The sequence below is a fragment of the Pelobates fuscus genome, chromosome 2 (assembly GCF_036172605.1).
Source record: "Pelobates fuscus isolate aPelFus1 chromosome 2, aPelFus1.pri, whole genome shotgun sequence".
Classification (NCBI taxonomy): domain Eukaryota; kingdom Metazoa; phylum Chordata; class Amphibia; order Anura; family Pelobatidae; genus Pelobates; species Pelobates fuscus.
The window spans coordinates 85,788,173-85,813,331 of record NC_086318.1 but is presented as its reverse complement, the minus strand read 5'-3'; the positions used below and the strand labels follow the sequence as shown (position 1 = coordinate 85,813,331).

Genomic DNA, 25,159 nt, shown 5'->3' with positions numbered 1-25,159 from the left:
ACATCAAGCATGTCAAACTTGAGGCCCGCGGGCCGCATGCGGCCCACAATTAATATATTTGCGGCCCGTGAGCCGCAAGTTTGCCATGATTACTAAGGCAGAGTGGGCACCTCCTCTCCTTACATTGCAGGTGCCTACTCTGCTCAAATTTACCCGGTACCGGCCTGAGAGCTCAATCTGTTCTACCTGCTCCTCACTGCTCCCTCGCGTTCGCCCTCTGTATGATGTCATATTCCGGCACCCGGCATCACTAAACTGCGTGCGTGAGGGAGTAGTGAGGAGCAGGAACACTGAGCTCCCGAGAGAAGAGGCCCCACACCTGTTCCCAACGGTAGGAAGCAATAAATCAAATTATGTTAGTGTGTGCAAGAATGTGGAAATGTGTGTGTGTGCCTGTCTGTCAGAGAGTGTGTGTGTGTGTGTGTGTGTGTCTGTCAGAGAATGTGTGTGTGTCTGTCAGAAAGTGAGTGTGTGTGTGTCTGTCAGTGTGTGTGTGTGTGTGTGTCTGTCAGTGTGTGTGTGTCTGTCAGAGACTGCGTGTGTCTGTCTATCAGAGAATGTGTGTGTGTGTCTGTCTGTCAGTGAGTGTGTCTGTCAGTGTGTGTTGGTCAGTGTTGCGATGGCCGCGGCTGGACAGTGGAGGACCTGGAGGTGCACAGTGGCAATGCCACACCACGTGACGTCAACATTCTCCACCTTTACAGGTTTTCAAGGAGTAGTGGGAGGATCCGCTTTGGCACAGGGTGTGGACGGCGCCATTGGGGGTATACCAGAGGCAGTACTCCAGAGTCACATACTGGCTGCGGCAACGTGAGTTTATGTGGCCCGTACTGTGGTGGAATCTCGGTAAAAATAAATTTAGTAGGCCGAGATTACCACGTGGCATGTGTACGTGCATATGCTGACGTATCGATCAGTTGGTTGCACGAGGCAAGATACGATCAGTAGTGTACGGAGCATGTGCAAGAATACAGGATATAGTATTCCCCCTCCTCCATTGTGCTGGACAAGCCATGCGGTCAAACAGGAAGTTAATTCTTATTTGTGTTGATTGGTTAAGAGAATGTGCGGGTGGAGCTTAATATGGGAGGAGTTATGTGCCTATATAAGGAGCCTGCACTATTGTCCGGGGCTCAGAATTTGCTGTATTTTGGTGACGCTAGTCCCTCTGAGTCCCGATCGGTGATCCAATAAAGAATCTCTTCCTTCCTGAAGAAACCTGTGTCCATCTCTCTGTGCTTGGCTTCCGTCAGTTTCTCTGGTATCATTTGGTGCATTGGCCGGGAAGCTCATCGTTCAACGGTAGCTGAGAGGCAGAGGCGTGAGACGGTCTATCTTTGCCCACGTTCTCTACGGCTGCACCCCTGAACTTCTGCGTGGACCTCCCTTCGTCTCGGCGCCACTGGTCTGTTGTCCAGGAGATCATCGGCCTCTACGTGAGAAGTGCTGGGGTGTCCCCGTCGATGAGTGTGAACTCAGGTTCAGGAACGAGGAGGTAAGACAACTGCTGTTTTAGACGGCAGGACCCACTAGGGGTATACCGATTGTGCGGTAGGCCCAAAGGGGTTTTGAATCTGTGTATCTGCCCCCTCTGTCGGAGGGAAGGAGCGAAGGCGCACCGCTCGATCGAACGCTCTTTAGTCAGACCGTTTGATTTTGTTAGTCAGGCGGGGTCCTGGTGTAAATAGCCCTAGCCGGACACCGGTGTCTTGTCTAGACTAGCGTTCTAGGGTGTATATTACGTTCGCTAGGTCGGAGGGACCGGGAGACTAAGCGGCGCCTGTGTAAATTCGGTTCGCTAGCTCTCAACCTATCTGGGCTAAGTGGGAAGGCGTGTAAATTTGGAACCCACTAGACTTTTGATAGTGCGACTAAGAGGCGCCTGTGTAAATTCGGTTCTCTAGCTCGCTATATGTGGTGATTGGGCAGTGTGGCTAACCAAAACGGGTGTATATAGTTTTAGGTAGTCCATCAAGGTACTGGCCAATAGTTTAGTTGGGAATTGTAAATGTGTTAACGATTGTTTAGTAAAGTGTATATCTTGTTAGATAGCGCGAGCTCAGCCGTCTAGCGAGAGTGTTAATAGTGTGTTGCTGTATTATAGTGCACGGTACCATAACCCTGTATATTTACTGACACTGTATATAAGTACTAATCATTGTCGTCCATTGCATGTTTAACACCATAACCACTAATAATTGTATTGTGACCTTAACTTGTGCTTTGACCTATGCTAACCGTACTGTAACCGCTATTTGTAAAAGACGATGTTACTGGGGTGTGTTATAGACGGGTAATTCGTATATAGAGAATTATAGCGTGGGTGACTGTATAGTTACGCCAAAGGGCATAATATTGATTATATAGTGACTGGTGTAACAGCTGTGTGTGTACGGGAATTCCCTGAGTGTTTATTGTTATTGTGTACGTTTCACTTGGTAACCGTACCACGTGGTGCTGTTGCCAGAGGAAACGGGTGTGACTGTTGAATAGTACGCGTGTATAGTATTCGTTGTCGACGACGTTCCATTGTTAAGTATGGGTGCGTCGCAGTCAACGATCCCGGATCCCTTAGGTTGTATGGTGAAGAATTTTAAAAAGGGATTCAAAACTTGTGATTTTGGGGTTAAAATGTCTCCTGTACGTTTGGTCACTTTGTGTACTAGGGAGTGGCCTACTTTGGTTGCGGCATGGCCGCCACGTGGCAGTTTGGATCCAACTCTGGTACAGCGCTTACACGTGGCTGTATCAGGTAGGCCTGAACTTTACGGCCAGTTTCCTTATGTTGATTGTTGGAGACAGGCCGTAAATGACTCGCCAAAATGGCTCCGGACATGCCACGAGGAGCAGTGTCGCCTCATGGTAGCTAGGACTTGTACGTCCACTAGGACTGGTGTTAGGCCCATTTTGGACACGCCCCCTGAGTCCGAGATCCCTTTGCCGCCCCCTTACTTTCCGTTAAGAGGAAGTGACGCAAACGCAGGAAGTCCTGCAACCCTCCCCTCATTACCCCCATCCACTTCCGCTTCCTCCTCCAGTACAGGATCCACCCCCCCTCGTACTAAATCTCCCCTTCCGGAATCAGAACCAACCCCCATTAAAAACGAATATCCTGATTTGGCGCCACTTCAGACTTCCGGTCAAGCTTCATCTAGCTCGACTCGAAGTGTTCTATTTACAACCTTTTCCGAAAACCAAGCTCCCACATCCCCATACCCTATTTCTCCCCGACTGGAACCTATGACTGACGCCCCTCCACGTAGCCCCATACAGACCCGACAGTTGACCGGTGCCCAACAATTAAGACACTATCAGATGCCTCTTCGTCTGAATCCTGGGCCAGCCTATATCGATGCCGCAGGCCAAATGGCACATGCTGACCCAGTCTTTGTATACGTCCCATTCACGACAACCGATCTTTTAAACTGGAAGACCCACAATTCCTCGTATACTGAGAAACCACAAGCTATGACTGATCTGTTCACCTCAATAGTACAGACACATAACCCGACATGGGCTGATTGCCAGCAGTTATTAATGACTTTATTTAACAATGAGGAAAGGACAAGAATAAATCAAGCAGCCATTAAAGCACTAGAGGATAAAGCCCGTACTTTAAACCAAGCCAATCCATCAGCATGGGCCGCAACACATTATCCCAACACCGATCCCGATTGGAACGTAAATGGTGCTGATATGGCTCAACTCAGAGCCTATAGAGACGCTATAATTGCTGGCATGAAAGCCGGAGGAAAGAAAGCTATTAACATGTCGAAGACAGTTGAGGTGATTCAGAAAAGCGATGAAGCGCCCAGTGTCTTTTATGACCGATTATTGGAGGCATACCGCTTGTATACCCCCTTTAATCCGGAAGACGCAGATAATTCCCGAATGGTGAACTCCGCCTTTGTCAGCCAAGCTTACGGAGATATTAAGCGCAAGCTACAAAAGTTAGAAGGGTTTGCAGGTATGTCAATCACCCAACTAATGGAGGTAGCGAATAAGGTTTATATGAATAGGGAAACAGAAAGCAAGAAAGAGGAAGAGCGCAAGATGCGTAAAAAGGCTGATATGTTAGCGGTAGCGATCGCAGGCGTAGATAGACGGGGCCCAGATAGAGGCGATAGTAGATGGAGTAGGGAGCCTTTGAGTAGGAATCAGTGCGCGTATTGCAAGGAAGAAGGGCATTGGAGGAACGAATGTCCGCAAAGAGAGCAGTACGAGAGAGACCTACCCAGGGCAGGCTACGGAAACTTTAGAGGCAGAGCGAGAGGTAGAGGAGGCCCCGGAGGGAGTAATGGTTATAGAGGGAGTAATGGGAACAGAGGAAGTGTTAGGGAAGACAGGTATATTCCAGCAGCGCAAAGGTCCCGCGATAGAGAAGGTAGGGACTTCGTAGGATTGGCTGACACGGTCATGGAGGACTTTTGATACCGACCGGGCTCCATCCCCCTTGGTCGAGCGGAGCCTATGGTCGATGTATCAATAGGGGGAAAAAGGAGTGCGTTCATGATCTACACTGGTGCTGAACATTCAGTGGTGACTAATCTAGTTGCTCCTCCATCTGGAAGGACTATTACTGTGATAGGAGCAACTGGAAGAAGTGCTGAAAAACCGGTTCTTAAAAGTCGACTCTGTACATTGGGAGGCCACGTAGTAAAACATCAATTCCTTTATATGCCTGAATGTCCAGTCCAATTGCTGGGACATGATATGCTATCAAAATTACAAGCGCAGATTACGTTCCTACCAAATGGAACAACATCTTTAAAGTTTAATGGACCTTCAGGTATCATGACATTATCCGTACCAAAGGAAGAAGAGTGGCGACTTTATACAGCGTTGACTAGCCAAAACCCTAGGAGTGATGAGACATTATTTAACATACCAGGAGTTTGGGCAGAGAACAACCCACCAGGACTGGCCCGCAATATTCCACCTATAAAAATTGAACTAAAACTTGGGGTTTATCCAGTGAGCCTAAGACAATACCACATCCCGCAGAAGGCTAAGAAGAACATCCAATCCTATCTGGATAAGTTCATACGGTATGGTATCCTAAAATTCTGTACTTCCCCCTGGAACACCCCATTGCTGCCTGTTCAAAAGCCCGGTACAGATGAGTATCAACCTGTGCAGGACTTGAGAGCAGTCAATGATGCGGTTGTTAGTATACATCCAGTTGTACCCAATCCATATAACCTGCTTGCTTTAATTCCAGGCGGGGCTACTTACTTCACAGTCTTAGACCTCAAAGATGCCTTCTTTTGCCTCCGAATTGCCGCAGAAAGTCAATGTATTTTCGCTTTCCAATGGGAGAACGCTGTAACGGGCTCAAAACGCCAAATGACTTGGACAAGACTGCCCCAAGGGTTTAAAAATTCACCTACCCTATTTGGTTCAGCCCTAAGTCAAGATCTACTGGATTTCGAGTCCATCCCAGGAGAGTGTGTATTGTTACAATATGTAGATGACTTGTTGATAGCAGCAGTTACAAAAGAAATCTGTCAGCAAGCAACGCACGATCTACTACACATTCTCTGGAAGGCAGGATACAAGGTGTCTAGAAAGAAGGCTCAGTTGTGTTTGCCAACTGTCAAATATCTGGGATTCCATATCTCTGAAGGTCAAAGAATTATGGGGCCAGAGAGAAAAGAAGCTGTCTGCCAAATACCAATACCCAAGAATAGAAGACAAGTGCGAGAATTCTTGGGGGCAGCAGGCTTCTGTAGGATATGGATTCCCAGCTATGCGATACTGGCAAAACCTCTGTACGCAGCTATCAAAGGTACAGAGCACGACCCCTTCTTATGGACCCAAGATTAGCAAACGGCATTTGAAGATGTGAAGAAGGCTTTGATGAGTGCCCCAGCATTAGGTCTACCTGATCACACACGACCATTCTACTTATATGTACACGAGCAAAGAAGAATGGCTGTGGGAGTATTGACACAGTACTTGGGATCATGGCAAAGACCTGTTGCCTACATGTCTAAGCAATTGGATGCAGTGGCCAGCGGACTTCCACCTTGTCTAAGAGCCGTAGCTGCAGCCGCCCTGCTAGTAGCTGAAGCCGATAAACTCACTCTGGGTCAAGAACTTTATGTACGAGTCCCACATGCAGTACAGACGTTGTTGGATTACAAAGGAAATCATTGGTTTAGTAACAGCCGTATGACCAAGTATCAAGCAATGTTGTGTGAAAACCCAAGAGTGCATTTAGAGACTGTAAACACCTTAAATCCAGCTACCCTTTTGCCACAACCTACTGAAAGTCAACATGATTGTTTGGAAGTAATGGATGAAGTATTCTCAAGTAGACCAGATCTTCGTGATTTTCCCATCCAGAACCCCGATGTTCAATATTATACCGACGGCAGTAGTTATGTGAAAGAAGGGATCCGCTATGCAGGATATGCAGTGACAACAATAGACAAGGTGATAGAAGCTCGGCCACTGGCGAAAGGAACATCAGCACAAAAGGCAGAATTAATAGCACTAACACGAGCGTTACAATTGGCTGAAGGTTTAAGAGTGAACATCTACACGGACTCCAAATATGCGTTTTTAACCACTCATGCCCACGGAGCTTTGTATAAAGAAAGAGGACTACTGAATTCAGAAGGCAAAGAAATCAAATACGCAGCTGAAATCCTACAACTATTGGAAGCAGTGTGGGAGCCGAAAGAAGTCGGTATCATACATTGTCGAGCGCATCTGAGAGGAGATGGTGATGTAACCAAGGGAAATCGGATGGCAGATAGTGCAGCTAAGCGTGCTGCTGAATCAGGAAGACAGGAGTATGTGGGGCATATAGCTGCTCTTATACCAACTCCACTGTCCCAATGGACTCCAGTTTATACAGCTCAAGAAGAGGAGTGGTTAAAGACTGAACCAGGAAAATATGTGGAGAACAAGTGGTATCAGCTAGAAGATGGAAGAATAGTCATACCAGCATCACTAGCGGTAGAAATTGTCCAAAATTATCATAACGGGACACATTCTGGGAGAGACAGTACTGAAGAATCTCTCAGAAAACATTTCTACATACCAAGATTGTCCAACTTGACTCAGGCCATTGTACGAAGATGTGTAACGTGTGCTAAAAATAATGCAAGACAAGGACCAGTAAAACCACCAGGAGTCCAGTTTATGGGGGGACTCCTCATGTCCGATCTACAAATAGACTTTACAGTGATGCCTAAATCGTGTGGACATCGTTACCTGTTGGTAATTGTGTGCACCTATTCAGGCTGGGTAGAAGCATGTCCTACTCGTACAGAGAAAGCAGGAGAAGTTGTAAGATTCCTGCTACGAGAAATAATACCCCGATATGGACTACCCTGTTCTATAGGATCGGACAATGGTCCAGCTTTTGTTCATCAGTGCCTACAACAACTGACTCATATGCTTGGTATAAAGTGGAGGCTTCATACTGCATATAGACCCCAGAGTTCTGGTAAGGTAGAGAGAATGAATAGAACTATTAAGAACCAGTTGGCTAAAATGTGTCAGGAAACCCAACTTAAGTGGAACGTTCTCTTACCCATAGCTCTATTGCGAATCCGCAGTACCCCTACCAGAAGGATGGGCCTCTCTCCTTTTGAAATTATGTATGGGCGACCACCTCCCGTACTTGGTAACTTAAGGGGGGATTTGAGTCAGTTGGGAGAAGGAATTACCCGGCAGCAGGTTGTAGAGTTGGGTAAGACTATGGAGGAGGTACAGAAATGGGTACAAGATAGATTACCTGTGAATATTTATCCCCCTGTTCATAGTTATCATCCAGGAGATCAAGTGTGGATTAAAGAGTGGAATAATGTACCGTTAGGGCCCAAGTGGAGAGGTCCTTATGTTGTTCTTTTGTCTACCCCTACAGTGATAAAAGTAGCCGAAGTGACTCCGTGGATACATCACTCCAGGGTTAAGCCAGCAGCAGTCGATTCTTGGCAAGTTACAGCAGATCCAGAGAATCCCTGCAAGATCCGGTTAAAACGCACTACTCAGTCGGAGTAACGAGGAACTATTGTGGATTACAAATTTTATTATTTTTGGGATTTGGTGCGTGAGTGAGAAGGCCATAATAAAGCCTGTCCGCTTACCAACACATAGTATATAAGCCAGGAAAGTCTCGAAGGGACACCTGTGAAGACGAGCAGAACTCCATTCCCTGCAGCCCTCACATCCTGGAAGCTGAGGTGCCTTCGCACGGACGAAGACTGAGGATGACGGCGAAAGATGTGCTTTTGATAGTGTTTATTTATATGTGTTTTTATATTCAGGAAGGTAGAGGTACCGACACTCCTAGCTGTGAGGTATGCATTAAGACTACGAGAACAGGTAACCATATTTCCCAAACCCTAATCTGGCATTCACAATACGAGTGTAAAGGAGATGTATCGAGATGTAGATACTTAAATATAGACTATAGTGTGTGCCATTTAGGAGTAGGAGAACCTAAGTGCTTCAGTCCGGAGTATCAACCTCGTACAATTTGGTTGACTCTCAGGAATGGAGATCCTCAGGGGACCCTAATTAATAAGACGGTGTTAGAATCCGTACATTCTTCGGGTGTTCTGCTATTTGATGCGTGTAAAGCGATATCGAGTGGTAGAAAGCCGTGGAATGTATGTGGGGATCTTAGATGGGAGAGGACGTATGGGTCTAATGATAAATATATTTGTCCCAGTAGTAAAAATAAATATGTAAGTCCTAGATGCCCAAATAAAGATTATAACTTTTGCCCATATTGGTCTTGTGTGGGGTGGGCGACTTGGGGACAGACAGTAGACAAAGACATGATAGTGACTAAGTTGCCGACTAGCCCATATTGTAAGTCTATGGAATGTAATCCCATCCATATACTTATAAATAACCCCGATAAGTTCTTAGACAAATATGGCAATTTATTTGGGTTTCAGATATACGGGACGGGTTTAGATCCTGGGACATTATTGTTTATAGGGATAGAGACTGATACGGTATCCTCCCAAACTCATCAAGTATACCATTCCTTTTATGAAGAGATGAGTATAGATAATAAGATCCCCCATAATGCTAAAAACCTGTTCATCGATTTAGCCGAAAGTATTGCCGGTAGTCTTAATGTTACCAACTGCTATGTGTGTGGAGGTACTAACATGGGAGACCAATGGCCTTGGGAAGCAAAGGAGGTAATGTCCGGTTCTGAGGCAGTTGACCAACTAATATCTACACAAGCCGATTATCATATGAGTGTTAGAGGTAAATCTGAGTGGAGATTAAAGACCTCCATCATAGGTTATGTTTGCATAGCAAGGAAAGGAATAATGTATAATACTTCTGTAGGAGAATTAACTTGTCTAGGGCAAAAAGCTTATGATGATGATACAAAGAATACAACTTGGTGGTCGGCTTCAAATGTCTCAGAACCATCTAACCCGTTTGCTAGATACGCCAATTTAAAGGATGTGTGGTTTGATTTATCCATCACATCTACCTGGAGAGCCCCAGCAAATCTGTACTGGATCTGTGGTAAGAAAGCCTATTCGGAGTTGCCACAGGACTGGGAAGGGGCATGTGTGTTGGGTATGCTCAAACCATCCTTCTTCTTGTTACCGATTGAAACAGGTGAGACTTTAGGTGTTAAAGTGTATGATGTGAATCATAGGAAGAAAAGGGGACCCATAGAGATAGGCACCTGGGAAGATAATGAATGGCCTCCCCAGCGTATCATAGATTATTATGGGCCAGCCACGTGGGCTGAGGATGGTACCTTTGGTTACAGAACCCCTATTTATATGCTCAACCGTATTATAAGATTACAGGCGGTGGTTGAGATTATCACTAACGAAACATCACAAGCGCTCAATCTTCTAGCGAAGCATAACACCAGGATGAGGACAGCAGTCTACCAAAATAGATTAGCCTTGGATTACCTTTTGGCAGTAGAGGGAGGTGTATGTGGGAAGTTTAACCTGAGCAATTGCTGTCTTCAAATAGATGACGAAGGGCAAGCAATAGCTGAGCTTACTAGCCATATGGTTAAACTAGCGCATGTGCCTACTCAGGTATGGAAAGGGTACAATCCAAGTAGTTGGTTTGGTAGCTGGTATGAGTGGTTTGGAGGGCTTAAGGCAGTGGTAGGTGGAGTCCTACTAATTTTAATGTTGTGTCTAGTCCTGCCGTGTCTTATACCGTTAGTAGTCAGGTCTGTGCAAAGCCTGATAGGAAATATAGCAGAGAGGAAGGCCGCTGCACAGATAATGGCGATTTATAAGTATAAGGCTTTAGATCAGGGAGAACCAATGCAGGAAGATGAGTGTTAAAAGATTCACATCATATGATAAGTCTGGTCTGGTTCAAGGTAACTTGCGGTGTATGCAAACCAAGGTTAAGTGATGCCTCAAGTAATTGTAAAATATCAAGAGGCATCAAAGGGGGGAATGTGGTGGAATCTCGGTAAAAATAAATTTAGTAGGCCGAGATTACCACGTGGCATGTGTACGTGCATATGCTGACGTATCGATCAGTTGGTTGTACGAGGCAAGATACGATCAGTAGTGTACGGAGCATGTGCAAGAATACAGGATATAGTATTCCCCCTCCTCCATTGTGCTGGACAAGCCATGCGGTCAAACAGGAAGTTAATTCTTATTTGTGTTGATTGGTTAAGAGAATGTGCGGGTGGAGCTTAATATGGGAGGAGTTATGTGCCTATATAAGGAGCCTGCACTATTGTCCGGGGCTCAGAATTTGCTGTATTTTGGTGACGCTAGTCCCTCTGAGTCCCGATCGGTGATCCAATAAAGAATCTCTTCCTTCCTGAAGAAACCTGTGTCCATCTCTCTGTGCTTGGCTTCCGTCAGTTTCTCCGGTATCAGTACTAGCCTTTGAGTTTGACATGCTTGCTTTATATCTTTGTTTAGCACTGTGTGCCACAGGTGGGACCTTACTGCCTTGCTCTTGTTTCCCTGGGGAATGTTTAAGCAGCAGAGCCTTCTCCTTCCTCTAGTTTTGAAGGCAAAAAACTCTGTGACTCAGCATTCAAATGCAAAGCAAGTGAGTAGCACCTCGTGGGAAGGCAATTGTCACTAAGGTTTCCGAAAGTTTAAATGCACCCCTTGGCAAGCAGAGCGAGGTATGCAGTTAAAGTGCATTGTTTATTATAGTATATATGTTCTTGGGCATAAAGATAAAGTGTGTACATGCTGTTAGTCAAAAGATATGCTGTGTAGTGTGATGTAATTCCAGTAAAATACAAGTTTAGCAGGCTAAGATTGCCACAAGGCATATGTATGTATATGTGTTTGTAGTATCAGTTAGTTAATTACACGTAGCTAAGATACTGTTATCACTGTACTGACCAGGTGCAGGAATGTAAGAACTGGAATTACGCGTCCCTCTCCTTTGTATCAGATGAGCCACGTGGTTAGACCGGATGGATGAGTTTAGACTCTATTTATTAAATAGGTTAAGGGTATGTGTGGGTGTAGTTAATTGTGGGAGGAGCTACAGTGCTATATAAGGAATGTACTCTATGTATTCAGTACTCAGACTTTGCTGTATTTTGGTGACGCTAGTCCCTCTGAGTCCCGATCGGTGATCCAATAAAGAATCTCTTCCTTCCTGAAGAAACCTGTGTCCATCTCTCTGTGCTTGGCTTCCGTCAGTTTCTCCGGTATCATTTGGTGCATTGGCCGGGAAGCTCATCGTTCAACGGTAGCTGAGAGGCAGAGGCGTGAGACGGTCTATCTTTGCCCACGTTCTCTACGGCTGCACCCCTGAACTTCTGCGTGGACCTCCCTTCGTCTCGGCGCCACTGGTCTGTTGTCCAGGAGATCATCGGCCTCTACGTGAGAAGTGCTGGGGTGTCCCCGTCGATGAGTGTGAACTCAGGTTCAGGAACGAGGAGGTAAGACAACTGCTGTTTTAGACGGCAGGACCCACTAGGGGTATACCGATTGTGCGGTAGGCCCAAAGGGGTTTTGAATCTGTGTATCTGCCCCCTCTGTCGGAGGGAAGGAGCGAAGGCGCACCGCTCGATCGAACGCTCTTTAGTCAGACCGTTTGATTTGGTTAGTCAGGCGGGGTCCTGGTGTAAATAGCCCTAGCCGGACACCGGTGTCTTGTCTAGACTAGCGTTCTAGGGTGTATATTACGTTCGCTAGGTCGGAGGGACCGGGAGACTAAGCGGCGCCTGTGTAAATTCGGTTCGCTAGTTCTCATCCTATCTGGGCTAAGTGGGAAGGCGTGTAAATTTGGAACCCACTAGACTTTTGATAGTGCGACTAAGAGGCGCCTGTGTAAATTCGGTTCTCTAGCTCGCTATATATGTGGTGATTGGGCAGTGTGGCTAACCAAAACGGGTGTATATAGTTTTAGGTAGTCCATTCAAGGTACTGGCCAATAGTTTAGTTGGGAATTGTAAATGTGTTAACGATTGTTTTAGTAAAGTGTATATCTTGTTAGATAGCGCGAGCTCAGCCGTCTAGCGAGAGTGTTAATAGTGTGTTGCTGTATTATAGTGCACGGTACCATAACCCTGTATATTTACTGACATTATATAATAAGTACTAATCATTGTCGTCCATTGCATGTTTAACACCATAACCACTAATAATTGTATTGTGACCTTAACTTGTGCTTTGACCTATGCTAACCGTACTGTAACCGCTATTTGTAAAAGACGATGTTACTGGGGTGTGTTATAGACGGGTAATTCGTATATAGAGAATTATAGCGTGGGTGACTGTATAGTTACGCCAAAGGGCATAATATTGATTATATAGTGACTGGTGTAACAGCTGTGTGTGTACGGGAATTCCCTGAGTGTTTATTGTTATTGTGTACGTTTCACTTGGTAACCGTACCACGTGGTGCTGTTGCCAGAGGAAACGGGTGTGACTGTTGAATAGTACGCGTGTATAGTATTCGTTGTCGACGACGTTCCATTGTTAAGTATGGGTGCGTCGCAGTCAACGATTCCGGATCCCTTAGGATGTATGGTTAAGAATTTTAAAAAGGGATTCAAAGTTTGTGATTTTGGGGTAAAGATGTCTCCTGTACGTTTGGTCACTTTGTGTACTAGGGAGTGGCCTACTTTGGTTGCGGCATGGCCGCCACGTGGCAGTTTGGATCCAACTCTGGTACAGCGCTTACACGTGGCTGTATCGGGTAGGCCTGAACTTTACGGCCAGTTTCCTTATATTGACTGTTGGAGACAGGCCGTAAATGACTCGCCAAAATGGCTCCAGACATGCCACGAGGAGCAGTGTCGCCTCATGGTAGCTAGGACTTGCTCGTCCACTAGGACTGGTGTTAGGCCCATTTTGGACACGCCCCCTGAGTCCGAGATCCCTTTGCCGCCCCCTTACTTTCCGTTAAGAAGAAGTGACGCAAACGCAGGAAGTCCTGCACCCCTCCCCTCATTACCCTCATCCACTTCCGCTTCCTCCTCCAGTACAGGATCCACCCCCCCTCGTACTAAATCTCCCCTTCCGGAACCAGAATCCACCCCCATTAGAAACGAATATCCTGATTTGGCGTCACTTCAGACTTCCGGTCAAGCTTCATCTAGCTCGGCTCGAAGTGTTTTATTTACGACCTTTTCCCAAAACCGACCTCCCACATCCCCATACCCTATCTCTCCCCGACCGGAACCCATGACTGACGCCTCTCTACGTAGCCCCATCCAAACCCGACAGTTGACTGGTGCCCAACAATTAAAGCACTATCAGATGCCTCTTCGTCTGAATCCCGGGTCAGCTTATATCGATGCCGCAGGTCAAATGGCACACGCTGACCCAGTCTTCGTATATGTCCCATTTACCACAACCGATCTTTTAAACTGGAAGACCCATAATTCCTCGTATACTGAGAAACCACAAGCTATGACTGATCTGTTCACCTCAATAGTACAGACGCATAATCCGACATGGGCTGATTGCCAGCAGTTACTAATGACTTTATTTAACAATGAGGAAAGGACAAGAATAAATCAAGCAGCCATTAAAGCATTAGAGGATAGAGCCCGTGCTTTGAACCAAGCCAATCCAGCAGCATGGGCCGCGACACACTATCCCAACACCGATCCCGATTGTAACGTAAATGGTGCTGATATGGTTCAACTCAGAGCCTATAGAGACGCTATAATTGCTGGCATGAAAGCCGGAGGAAAGAAAGCCATTAACATGTCGAAGACAGTTGAGGTGATCCAGAAAAGCGATGAAGCGCCCAGTGTCTTTTATGACCGATTATTGGAGGCATACCGCTTGTATACCCCCTTTAATCCGGAAGACGCAGACAATTCCCGAATGGTTAACTCCGCCTTTGTCAGCCAAGCATACGGAGATATTAAGCGCAAGCTACAAAAGTTAGAAGGGTTTGCAGGTATGTCCATCACCCAACTAATGGAGGTAGCAAATAAGGTCTATATGAACAGGGATACAGAAAGTAAGAAAGAGGAAGAGCGCAAGATGCGTAAAAAGGCTGATATGCTAGCGGTAGCGATCGCAGGCGTAGATAAACGGGGCCCAGATAGAGGCAATAATAGATGGAGTAGGGAGCCTTTGAGTAGGGATCAATGCGCGTATTGCAAGGAAGAAGGGCATTGGAGGAACGAATGTCCGCAAAGAGAGCAGTACGAGAGAGACCAACCCAGGGCAGGCTACGGAAACTTTAGAGGTAGAGCGAGAGGTAGAGGAGGCCCCGGAGGGAGTAATGGTTATAGAGGGAGTAATGGGAACAGAGGAAGTGTTAGGGAAGACAGGTATATTCCAGCAGCGCAAAGGTCCCGCGATAGAGAAGGTAGGGACTTTGTAGGATTGGCTGACACTGTCATGGAGGACTATTGATACCGACCGGGCTCCATCCCCCTTGGTCGAGCGGAGCCTATGGTCGATGTATCAATAGGGGGGAAAAGGAGTGCGTTCATGATCGACACTGGTGCTGAACATTCAGTGGTGACTAATCTAGTTGCTCCTCCATCTGGAAGGACTATTACTGTGATAGGAGCAACTGGAAGAAGTGCTGAAAAACCGGTTCTTAAAAGTCGACTCTGTACATTGGGAGGCCACGTAGTAAAACACCAATTCCTTTATATGCCTGAATGTCCAGTCCAATTGCTGGGACGTGATATGCTATCAAAATTACAAGCGCAGATTACGTTCCTACCAAATGGAACAACATCCTTAAAGTTTAATGGACCTTCAGGTATTATGACTTTATCCGTACCAAAGGAAGAAGAGTGGCGACTTTATACAGTGTTGACTAGCCAAAACCCTAGGAGTGATGAGACATTGTTTAACATACCAGGAGTTTGGGCAGAGAACAACCCACCAGGACTGGCCCGCAATATTCCACCAATAAAAATTGAACTGAAACATGGGGTTTATCCAGTGAGCCTAAGACAATATCACATTCCGCAGAAGGCTAAGAAGAACATCCAATCCTATCTGGATAAGTTCATACGGTATGGTATCCTAAAATTCTGTACTTCCCCCTGGAACACCCCATTGCTGCCTGTTCAAAAGCCCGGTACAGATGAGTATCGACCTGTACAGGACTTAAGAGCAGTCAATGATGCGGTTGTTAGCATACATCCAGTTGTACCCAATCCATATAACCTGCTTGCTTTAATTCCGGGCGGGGCTACTTACTTCACAGTCTTAGATCTCAAAGATGCCTTCTTTTGCCTCCGAATTGCCGCAGAAAGCCAATGTATTTTCGCTTTCCAATGGGAGAACGCTGTAACGGGCTCAAAACGCCAAATGACTTGGACAAGACTGCCCCAAGGGTTTAAAAATTCACCTACCCTATTTGGTTCAGCTCTAAGTCAAGATCTACTGGATTTCGAGTCTATCCCAGGAGAATGTGTATTGTTACAATATGTAGATGACTTGTTGATAGCAGCAGTTACAAAAGAAAAATGTCAGCAAGCAACGCACGATCTACTACATATTCTCTGGAAGGCAGGATACAAGGTGTCCAGGAAGAAGGCTCAGTTGTGTTTGCCAACTGTCAAGTATCTGGGATTCCATATCTCTGAAGGTCAAAGGATTATGGGGCCAGAGAGAAAAGAAGCTGTCTGCCAAATACCAATACCCAAGAATAGAAGACAAGTGCGAGAATTCTTGGGGGCAGCAGGCTTCTGTAGGATATGGATTCCCAGCTATGCGATACTGGCAAAACCTCTGTACGCAGCCATCAAAGGTACAGAGCACGACCCCTTCTTATGGACCCAAGAACAGCAAACGGCATTTGAAGATGTGAAGAAGGCTTTGATGAGTGCCCCAGCATTAGGTCTACCTGATCACACACGACCATTCTACTTATATGTACACGAGCAAAGAAGAATGGCTGTGGGAGTATTGACACAGTACTTGGGATCATGGCAAAGACCTGTTGCCTACATGTCTAAGCAACTGGATGCAGTGGCCAGCGGACTTCCACCTTGTCTAAGAGCCGTAGCTGCAGCCGCCCTGCTAGTAGCTGAAGCCGATAAACTCACTCTGGGTCAAGAACTTTATGTACGAGTCCCACATGCAGTACAGACGTTGTTGGATTACAAAGGAAATCATTGGTTTAGTAACAGCCGTATGACCAAGTATCAAGCAATGTTGTGTGAAAACCCAAGAGTGCATTTAGAGACTGTAAACACCTTAAATCCAGCTACCCTTTTGCCGCAACCTACTGAAAGTCAACATGATTGTTTGGAAGTAATGGATGAAGTATTTTCAAGTAGACCAGATCTTCGTGATTTTCCCATCCAGAACCCCGATGTTCAATATTACACCGACGGCAGTAGTTATGTGAAAGAAGGGATCCGCTATGCAGGATATGCAGTGACAACAATAGACAAGGTGATAGAAGCTCGGCCACTGGCGAAAGGAACATCAGCACAAAAGGCAGAATTAATAGCACTAACACGAGCGTTACAATTGGCTGAAGGTTTAAGAGTAAATATCTATACGGACTCTAAGTATGCGTTTTTAACCACTCATGCCCACGGAGCTTTGTATAAAGAAAGAGGACTACTGAATTCAGAAGGCAAAGAAATCAAGTACGCAGCTGAAATCCTACAACTATTGGAAGCAGTGTGGGAGCCGAAAGAAGTCGGTATCATACATTGTCGAGCGCATCTGAGAGGAGATGGTGATGTAACCAAGGGAAATCAGATGGCAGATAGTGCAGCTAAGCGTGCTGCTGAATCAGGAAGACAGGAGTATGTGGGGCATATAGCTGCTCTTATACCAACTCCACTGTCCCAATGGACTCCAGTTTATACAGCTCAAGAAGAGGAGTGGTTAAAGACTGAACCGGGAAAGTATTTGGAGAACAAGTGGTATCAGCTAGAAGATGGAAGAATAGTCATACCAGCATCACTAGCGGTAGAAATTGTCCAAAATTATCACAACGGGACACATTCTGGGAGAGACAGTACTGAAGAATCTCTCAGGAAACATTTCTACATACCAAGATTGTCCAACTTGACTCAGGCCATTGTACGCAGATGTGTAACGTGTGCTAAGAATAATGCAAGACAAGGACCAGTAAAGCCACCAGGAGTCCAGTTTATGGGGGGACTCCCCATGTCCGATCTACAAATAGACTTTACAGTAATGCCTAAATCGGGTGGACATCGTTACCTGTTGGTAATTGTGTGCACCTATTCAGGCTGGGTAGAAGCATGTCCTACTCGTACAGAGAAAGCAGGAGAAGTTGTAAGATTCCTGCTACGAGAAATAATACCCCGATATGGACTACCCTGTTCTATAGGATTGGACAATGGTCCAGCTTTTGTTCATCAGTGCCTACAACAACTGACTCATATGCTTGGTATAAAGTGGAGGCTTCATACTGCATATAGACCCCAGAGTTCTGGTAAGGTAGAGAGAATGAATAGAACTATAAAGAACCAGTTGGCTAAAATGTGTCAGGAAACCCAACTTAAGTGGAACGTTCTCTTACCCATAGCTTTATTGCGAATCCGCAGTACCCCTACCAGAAGGATGGGCCTCTCTCCTTTTGAAATCATGTATGGGCGACCACCTCCCGTACTTGGTAACTTAAGGGGGGACTTGAGTCAGTTGGGAGAAGGAATTACCCGGCAGCAGGTTGTAGAGTTGGGTAAGACTATGGAGGAGGTACAGAAATGGGTACAAGATAGATTACCTGTGAATATTTATCCCCCTGTTCATAGTTATCATCCAGGAGACCAAGTGTGGATTAAAGAGTGGAATAATGTACCGTTAGGGCCCAAGTGGAGAGGTCCTTATGTTGTTCTTTTGTCTACCCCTACAGCGATAAAAGTAGCCGAAGTAACTCCGTGGATACATCACTCCAGGGTTAAACCAGCAGCAGTCGATTCTTGGCAAATTACAGCAGATCCAGAGAATCCCTGCAAGATCCGGTTGAAACGCACTACTCAGTCGGAGTAACGAGGAATTATTGTGGATTACAAATTTTATTGTTACAGGTGTGAGTGAGAAGGCCATAATAAAGCCTGTCCGCTTACCAACACATAGTGTATAAGCCAGGAAAGTCTCGAAGGGACACCTGTGAAGACGAGCAGAACTCCATTCCCTGCAGCCCTCACATCCTGGAAGCTGAGGTTCCATCGCACGGACGAAGACTGAGGATGACGGCGAAAGATGTGCTTTTGATTGTGTTTATTTATATGTGTTTTTATATTCAGGAAGGTAGAGGTACCGACACTCCTAGCTGTGAGGTATGCATTAAGACTACGAGAACAGGTAACCATATTTCCCAAACCCTAATTTGGCATTCACAATACGAATGTAAAGGAGAGGTATCAAGATGTAGATACCTAAATATAGACTATAGTGTGTGCCATTTAGGAGTAGGAGAACCTAAGTGCTTCAGTCCAGAGTATCAACCTCGTACAATTTGGTTGACTCTCAGGAATGGAGATCCTCAGGGGACCCTAATTAATAAGACGGTGTTAGAATCCGTACATTCTTCGGGTGTTCTGCTATTTGATGCATGTAAGGCGATATCAAGTGGTAGAAAACCGTGGAATGTATGTGGGGATCTTAGATGGGAGAGGACGTATGGGTCTAATGATAAATATATTTGTCCCAGTAGTAAAAATAAATATGTGAGTCCTAGATGCCCAAATAAAGACTATAACTTTTGTCCATATTGGTCTTGTGTGGGGTGGGCGACTTGGGGACAGACAGTAGATAAAGACATGATAGTGACTAAGTTGCCGACTAGCCCTTATTGTAAGTCTATGGAATGCAACCCAGTCCATATACTTATTAATAACCCCGACAAGTTCCTAGATAAGTATGGAAATTTATTTGGGTTTCAGATATACGGGACGGGTTTAGATCCTGGGACATTATTGTTTATAGGAATAGAGACTGATACGGTATCCTCCCAGACTCATCAAGTATACCATTCCTTTTATGAAGAGATGAGTATAGATAATAAGATCCCCCATAACGCTAAAAACCTGTTCATTGACCTAGCTGAAAGTATTGCCGGTAGTCTTAATGTTACCAACTGCTATGTGTGTGGAGGTACTAACATGGGAGACCAATGGCCTTGGGAAGCAAAGGAGGTAATGTCCGGTTCTGAGGCAGTTGACCAACTAATATCTACACAAGCCGATTATCATTTGAGTGTTAGAGGTAAATCTGAGTGGAGATTAAAGACCTCCATCATAGGTTATGTTTGCATAGCAAGGAAAGGAATAATGTATAATACTTCTGTAGGAGAATTAACTTGTCTAGGGCAAAAAGCTTATGATGATGATACTAAAAATACAACTTGGTGGTCGGCTTCAAATGTCTCAGAACCATCTAACCCGTTTGCTAGATATGCCAGTTTAAAGGATGTGTGGTTTGATTTATCCATCACATCTACCTGGAGAGCCCCAGCAAATTTGTACTGGATCTGTGGTAAGAAAGCCTATTCGGAGTTGCCACAGGACTGGGAAGGGGCATGTGTGTTGGGTATGCTCAAACCATCCTTCTTCTTGTTACCGATTGAAACAGGTGAGACTTTAGGTGTTAAAGTGTATGATGTGAATCATAGGAAGAAAAGGGGACCCTTAGAGATAGGCACCTGGGAAGATAATGAATGGCCTCCCCAGCGTATCATAGATTATTATGGGCCAGCCACGTGGGCAGAAGATGGTACCTTTGGTTATAGAACCCCAATTTATATGCTCAACCGTATTATAAGATTACAGGCGGTGGTTGAGATTATTACTAATGAGACCTCACAAGCACTCAATCTTCTAGCGAAGCATAATACCAGGATGAGGACAGCAGTGTACCAAAATAGATTAGCCTTGGATTACCTTTTGGCAGTAGAGGGAGGTGTATGTGGGAAGTTTAACCTGAGCAATTGCTGTCTTCAAATAGATGACGAAGGGCAAGCAATAGCTGAGCTTACTAGCCATATGGTTAAACTAGTGCATGTGCCTACTCAGGTATGGAAAGGGTACAATCCAAGTAGTTGGTTTGGTAGCTGGTATGAGTGGTTTGGAGGGCTTAAGGCAGTGGTAGGTGGAGTCCTACTGATTTTACTGTTGTGTCTACTCCTACCGTGTCTTATACCCTTAGTAGTTAGGTCTGTGCAAAGCCTGATAGGAAGTATAGCAGAGAGGAAGGCTGCTGCACAGATAATGGCGATATATAAGTATAAGGCTCTAGATCAAGGAGAACCAATGCAGGAAGATGAGTGTTAAAAGATTCACATCATAAGATAAGTCTGGTCTGGTTCATGGTAACCTGAGGTATATGCAAACCAAGGTTAAGTGATGCCTCAAGTAATTGTGAAATATCAGAGGCATCAAAGGGGGGAATGTGATGTAATTCCAGTAAAATACAAGTTTAGCAGGCTAAGATTGCCACAAGGCATATGTATGTATATGTGTTTGTAGTATCAGTTAGTTAATTACACGTAGCTAAGATACTGTTATCACTGTACTGACCAGGTGCAGGAATGTAAGAACTGGAATTACGCGTCCCTCTCCTTTGTATCAGATGAGCCACGTGGTTAGACCGGATGGATGAGTTTAGACTCTATTTATTAAATAGGTTAAGGGTATGTGTGGGTGTAGTTAATTGTGGGAGGAGCTACAGTGCTATATAAGGAATGTACTCTATGTATTCAGTACTCAGACTTTGCTGTATTTTGGTGACGCTAGTCCCTCTGAGTCCCGATCGGTGATCCAATAAAGAATCTCTTCCTTCCTGAAGAAACCTGTGTCCATCTCTCTGTGCTTGGCTTCCGTCAGTTTCTCCGGTATCAGTAGTCCAAATCTCTGTATATAGTTTGTATTCCTCAGATGTTTAATGTAATATCAGTGTGTGTGTGTGTGATGTGTGTGTGTGTGTGTGATGTGGTTGTCTGGCGTTAAATGTTAGTGTGCTCTCCAGTCTTGCTAATGCTTGCAATCAACTAGGTGGATTTGACTGTGGAACCTTTTATAGCGCCATCTGTTGGTTGCAAGGATCTAGCAGCAGCTATATGCACTACCTGAATAGCAATGATTGCTAATTTGCATATTCGGGTACATTTGCTAATTCTGCAGGCAGGAGAGATATTTTGTGTTAATTATTACCTTTCCCGCCCCTGTCATTATGTTATTATAGGTTTCTGTATGTTGTCTAATGTGATTTGACTGTTTGTATTTTTTATTGAGTTGTCACAATATGTAATGAACATATGGGCTAGTCCCAAGTAAAAATTAAGTTTTGTATGTTAGTTCCATTTGGATCTTGGTGTTCTGTGTGCATTTTTAGGGATTGCAGTGATAGCGTCTTTAGACATGTTTGCAGGCTGCATGTTCCCTAAAGCTCTGGGATAAGTCAAAAGAGCTATGTTTGATAGCTGCAAGTGCCTTTGTGAAGGCAGTAGCCATTACTGTAAGCAGCAGGGACGTTTTAGCCGTGAGGCAAACAAGGCATTTGCCTTGGGCGGCATTTTCCAGGGGGCGGCAAAAAACGCCGCCCCCAAATGCCCAGGGCAAATGCCTTCTTAGCCTTGCGGCTAACCGACATGCTGGGCTGGCGGGCGGAACTGGCGGGCAGCTGGCGAGGGAGCACTTCCTCTGAGCTGTCTGCTCAGCTCCCTCGCGCGCCATATGACGTCATCTTCCGGCTCCCAGCCTCACTCTGCGGCGCGCGAGGGAGCTGAGCAGACAGCTCAGGGGGAGCTCTCCCTCGCCAACCGCCCGCCCACCAGTGCTGCCCGTCCAGCAGCCACTGGATCACCAGGGAGAAAGAGACCACCCCCCCCCAGCATTCCCAAAGGTAAGGAAGCTGGGGGGGGAGTTAAATAAAAAAATGTGTTAGTGTGTGTGTGTGTCTGTGTGTCTGACTGTGTGTGTGTTTGCCTGTTAGTGTGAGTGTGTGTGTCTGTTAGTGAGTGTGTGTGTGTGTCTGCTAGTGAGTGAGTGTGTCTGTTAGTGTGTGTGTGTGTGTTAGTGAGTGAGTGTGTGTCTGTTAGTGTGTGTGTCTGACTGTGTGTCTCTGACTGTGTGTGTTTGCCTGTTAGTGTGAGTGTGTGTGTCTGTTAGTGAGTGTGTGTGTGTGCCTGCTAGTGAGTGAGTGTGTCTGTTAGTGTGTGTGTGTCTGTTAGTGAGTGAGTGTGTGTCTGTTAGTGTGTGTCTGTTAGTGTGTGTGTCTGTTAATGTGTGTGTGTCTGACTGTGTGTGTTTGCCTGTTAGTGTGAGTGTGTGTGTGCTAGTGAGTGAGTGTGTCTGCTAGTGAGTGAGTGTGTCTGTTAGTGTGTGTGTGTCTGTTAGTGAGTGTGTGTCTGTTAGTGTGTGTGTCTGTTAATGTGTGTGTGTGTCTGTGTGTGTGTGTCTGACTGTGTGTGTGTCTCTGACTGTGTGTGTTTGCCTGTTAGTGTGAGTGTGTGTCTGCTAGTGAGTGAGTGTGTGTCTGCTAGTGAGTGAGTGTGTGTCTGTAAGTGTGAGTGTGTTTGCCTGTGAGTGTGTGTGTCTGTTAGTGAGTGTGTGTTTTTGTTAGCTAGTGTATGCGTATCTGTCAGTGAATGTGTGTGTGTGTATTTAGAAGGCGGGGCGGGGGGAAGGGTTGGGTGAGGGTGGCGTGGGGGGGTGGAGGGGGCACCTGAGTTTTGTCCTGCCTCGGGCAGCACAAAACCAGGATACACCACTGGTAAGCAGTGCTGTAGTGGAATAGGCAGTGGGGATGATACCTGCCTGGAAGAAGGGTTGCAGGCTGGTCAGGTGGAATCCAGAAGGACCCCAGTCAAGCTGCGGTGACTGTGGCAGAAGCACTATAAATTTCCCTGTTCCAGCTAGGAAATGAGCTTGGCGGAGGTACCCAGTTTGGGGAAAAAGGGAGCTCCGTCACAGGAAGCGTATATGTGGGTTGGTTGGGGTTCAGTGACTGTATTTGTAAGGGGCCATACGTGTAATAAAATAATAATAATAATATGCGGGCACCTACTGGCTGGAAACTGTACCATATGGGACAGGGAAAACAGGAAGGAGAAAAGGAGTCCCCACCACTAGACACCTGGTCAGTTAATTATATTATCGCTTGCATTTTTTTTTCATTATGGGTGTCAGTGAGGGCCTCATATTCAAATTTCACCTAGGGCCTTGCAAAGTCTAGAGCTGCCTCTGTCTCTTTGTCGCATACATGTATGCCACTTGCCTACTAGTTATTATATGTTATCATCTTAGAATATGTCAACCATAATGCTTTGTGTTATTCGAAATGTGTATATATATATAAACAAACCAACGCTGTCCTTAATGTTTGAAAATACACAATAAATAAATAGGTATAATATAATGGGTTTACTGCGAACAAATACGGTGAAAATTTAAGGCCAAAGAATTAAAATATTAATATTTGATGAAAACCATGATAATAACAAATCAAGATAATAATAATTATAAATTAAATGGCAAGAACCTTTATATAGAAGCATATTTGACAAGGACTAAATGTTCTAAAATTCTCACTTGACTCTTTTGGCTCCGCTTACCTGAAACATTTCGGGGTGCATGTGACCAATGATCGGCAGGCCCCCAGCAGCTTGTATTCGGGGGGGGACATTGGATGGTCCAGGGCCCAACATAAGCCGATGAGGAACGTTCAGAGGCTGCAGAAGTGAAGAAGGTGGAGAAACTGATAACGAAGACATGTTCCTGACAGCTGCTGAAAGCTGTGCACCAGAACGAACAGTAAAATAAATGCCTCTGATTGCTCTTTGCATCTTTATTAACCCTTGGTGGGAATGCCTGGCCACACTGACCCTTACCCTGGCTTGCTGCTCTTTGGCATTCTACAACACTCCTCATATGCAGGTTACTTATCTCCTCTTTCCTCTCCTTCGATTTGTCATTATCTGTCACTCCCCCCCCCCGTGGCAAGGTCAGAGGTGGCCAACCTGTGTTCTGTAACACTGAGGACATTCCACCTGTACCTGGCTGGTGATATCAAACTTGTTCATTTAAGTAGGACATTAATTATTAACCCCCCGTGTAGGTCTGGAGGCAAAGTGAGAGAACACAACACTACTTTTATCAAATTAAACGTCACTTTTGGTGATGTTTACTCTGAAAAACCTTTCACCTAAAATTCAAAGGGGAATTTCTTTATTTTGAAGAGAACATACTCTCTTCATGTCCCATGGAGTCTGACTAACTCCAGAAATAAACTGAAATGTTATGGAGTGGATTATTTTTATTCACTTCCAGCTGTAGCAGAGTTATTCACTTGGAATTATCGCGATTTGCAAGTTTTAGGTCAAAATATTTAAGATGTAAATATACACGAGTCTTGGAATTATTCCAACTCACCTGTTTTAGCCTACATTTTGCAATTTCTTAATTCTCAATAATTTCCAGTTTAGTGAATAACCCTGTAGGATTTGGCTTCTATTGGCCAACCAACCGGCTGCACTGCTGTTGTGAAGTAGAGGCATAGTGTTCTCCGTTTTACTATTCTAATAAGACATTCCTTCTACAAGAATTATAAATGTATCAGTTAAATCACTCAATATTATTTTTTAATTTTTGTTTTTATCTAACACTCTTGTAACATATATTTGGTTCCTCAGTTTGTATTTTTACATTAAATCCACCCCTATAATGAAGCCTAACCCTGGTCATAGGCTGATTGAATTATATTGCTTAGATGGCACAAAACACATATATGCT

At 45.2% G+C, this 25,159-nt stretch overlaps 1 protein-coding gene across 1 annotated transcript in view; it reads right to left on the bottom strand.

Annotated features, from left to right (window-relative positions):
- AGXT (alanine--glyoxylate aminotransferase) overlaps positions 1-24,303 on the bottom strand; it is a 69,383-nt gene extending 45,080 nt beyond the window's left edge. Inside the window, exon 1 of the mRNA XM_063442405.1 lies at positions 23,983-24,303. Within this exon, the coding sequence (XP_063298475.1) occupies positions 23,983-24,213 (231 nt within the window). The 5' untranslated portion in view covers positions 24,214-24,303. The remainder of the gene's footprint in view (positions 1-23,982) is intronic.
- Between the last annotated feature and the right edge of the window lie 856 nt (positions 24,304-25,159).